This window comes from Siphateles boraxobius, unplaced genomic scaffold (assembly GCF_051911475.1).
Source record: "Siphateles boraxobius isolate OS27281-9 unplaced genomic scaffold, OSU_SipBor_1 8, whole genome shotgun sequence".
Lineage (NCBI taxonomy): Eukaryota > Metazoa > Chordata > Actinopteri > Cypriniformes > Leuciscidae > Siphateles > Siphateles boraxobius.
The window spans coordinates 19057781-19060188 of record NW_027509208.1 but is presented as its reverse complement, the minus strand read 5'-3'; the positions used below and the strand labels follow the sequence as shown (position 1 = coordinate 19060188).

Genomic DNA, 2408 nt, shown 5'->3' with positions numbered 1-2408 from the left:
TCAAAGAACACTTACCCAGCCTTCGATACCTACCAGAAAGATGTGTCTTCATTCATCTGTCATTGGCATCGATCTCCATTTCAGAACCTGTAACAGATAAGACCGTTATTCTTCCAGATATCCATCCTGAACGTTATTCATCAGTTCACTTGCTTCCATTGTTGTGATCACATACTTCTGCAAATAAACCTGTGTATTACTCTACCTGTGTGAATCCTTCTGTTTGACGACAGCAACATAAAAAATGGATGTATACTATAGTAATTCTAAAAATTTACATAACACCATATAAATACAATAAAATAAATTGTGTGTGCATTTAATGTTATAGCCTGTTTGGGTAATGAAATTGGTTTTAGTGCATGTGTAATAAAGTAAACTGTAATATATATGAATTATACTACAAATGCTCTAATTTTTGCAAGGTTATACTTACAATGTCATAATATACATTAAGTCCCCCTTTAGTCAATAATTTTATCCCTTAAAACTCCTCTTTGATTACAGAAATTACATATTTAAACGTTTTTTTTCCATGAAAAGAATGTGTCATACCTTAAAGTAGCTTGAATGCAACTCTACACCCTTGCCTCATTTAATACTCTTATATATGTATAATATGTTCTTTGAATATGCATCTCGAGATCCACTCGTTGTCGACCACAAGTTGTCTTGATTGGTTACAAGGTAGTTTGTGACGTCAGAAACACCAACGATTTCAAACCGTGTTTTTGAGACTGTCTTTGGTTCACTGCAGTTTTAAGGAGAAAATACTGGTGTAGCAATGTTGATTTGTGAATTTGCACATGGTTTATTTTACAGCATATTAAAAGCACCCCATAGACTTTTATTCATTTTTGTTTCAGTTTTTGTTTTAGTTATCTCAAGTTAAGTTAAACTAAATTAAAATTAGAAATGTTGCCTTGGCAAATTCTATTTAATTTGATTTCAGTTAACATTTTTTTTCTAAAATGTTATTATAGATATTTTAACTATATTTTATGACACCTATGCAGGTGCCTAACGAAAATAGTATTGTAAACGCGCGTTATCACTCAGTTGCTGCTAAAACATCTGCAGTCGGCAAGGTAAAACGTGTTCAACTTCAACTTTTAATATATTCATGTACAGATATATCCAGTGGAATTCCATACACTGCAATACATCTCAGGCTCTTTGTCCGCCCTCTTCAGAAATCTTTTTAGTGACCACAGTGAGGAGACCCTCTGTTTCTTTGGGGTTTGCAGCAACTGAAGATGCTGATGCCGCTGCTGCGAGCACTCTCCTCTGAGCTGCTGAAGATGCATTGGCATGATATTAACATCAGTTCACTAGCCAAGTTCAACACACAAAAGTACATTATACACATTATAGGATGCTTGATTCATTTGTGCTCACATCGACTCGCTCTCACTCTCTAATGAGAAATCCAATTTGGGCACAGGTTGATCCTTAGGCTGAAGAGAGCAGCATCCACCTGAGGAAAACAACAATATATAAACAACCATGCATATGCTGCATGATGTATGAAGGGACTGAAGGACAGTAACTGAATGCTGTACAGTTCTTAGGTCTTACCTGAGATTAAATACACATAAGAACTTGAGTTATTCATCATAAACATGACAGGTGAGCATGAAGCCCTCGAACCAGTCTGATGGCTGGACAGGTGATATTTGCTTGAGTTTATTACAGTGTAAAGCGGGACGCCCGTGACAACTGGGAACAACCAGAATTGCCAATAAATCTTTAACATTAAGTTGGATCAGTGCTTCTCAACCATGGAGACATTTTTATATATATATATATATATATATATATATATATATATATATATATATATATATATATATATATATATATATAAACATGCAGTGTTTTCAGCAAATGACAGCAGAAATACCAGAAGAAATACCAGAAGACAGCCTTTGAATAATTGTGTTGGATATTGTTGGCTCTTTACATGTATTCAAATCAAGTAACTTATTATAAAATGAAACATACAATTGTGCATTATAAACTTCAGGCTTCTATCTTTAATTTCATTTTTCTTACCTGAAGATGAAGCACTTTGGGAAGACATTTTTTCCCAAAAAAAGTATAGTTGGATAGATGTTGAAGTCTTCAAACTAACAATCTTTTGAGATTGAATAAATCTTTTTTTTTTTTTTTAAATGATGCAAAAAATGCATCTAATTCGATAGCTTTTAAAAGATGCACTTTCAGGATTAATTATAGGCTACTAATCTAACAAATACAACTTGATTGCTCAACATGTTTCAGGGGTTGTGGAGGACAAATAATTGTACCATCTTCTTGAACTTTTAGATAAAAAATAAATATTGAATTATGTTGGGCTTCTGAGACAAAAAAACAACAACTCATACTTAAGCTATAATGAAAACAAT

General features: G+C 33.3%; 1 protein-coding gene across 2 annotated transcripts; it reads right to left on the bottom strand.

The window, feature by feature from the left end:
- Positions 1-1092: 1092 nt before the first annotated feature.
- On the bottom strand, positions 1093-2189 carry LOC143729551 (uncharacterized). 2 transcript variants are annotated; one of them, XM_077220857.1, is made up of 4 exons: positions 2056-2189; positions 1579-1719; positions 1399-1477; positions 1093-1295 (listed from the first exon to the last, which is right to left on the bottom strand). In XM_077220857.1, the coding sequence occupies exons 1-4, from the start codon at positions 2081-2083 to the stop codon at positions 1202-1204; spliced, it is 342 nt and encodes a 113-aa protein (XP_077076972.1). In that variant the 5' UTR covers positions 2084-2189; the 3' UTR covers positions 1093-1201. The 2 variants fall into 2 exon arrangements, with proteins under 2 accessions (XP_077076972.1, XP_077076973.1); XM_077220858.1 differs by having other exon boundaries at positions 1093-1292.
- Between the last annotated feature and the right edge of the window lie 219 nt (positions 2190-2408).

Excerpts from the sequence above, each read along its gene's own strand:
- LOC143729551 (XM_077220857.1), bottom strand. The coding sequence starts at position 2,083 with ATGTCTTCCCAAAGTGCTTCATCTTCAG. Across the intron at positions 1,478-1,578 it reads TTATGTGTATTTAATCTCAG|GTGGATGCTGCTCTCTTCAG; the intron begins GTAAGACCTAAG and ends TGTTTTCCTCAG. Across the intron at positions 1,296-1,398 it reads GAGAGTGAGAGCGAGTCGAT|CAGCTCAGAGGAGAGTGCTC; the intron begins GTGAGCACAAAT and ends ATGCATCTTCAG.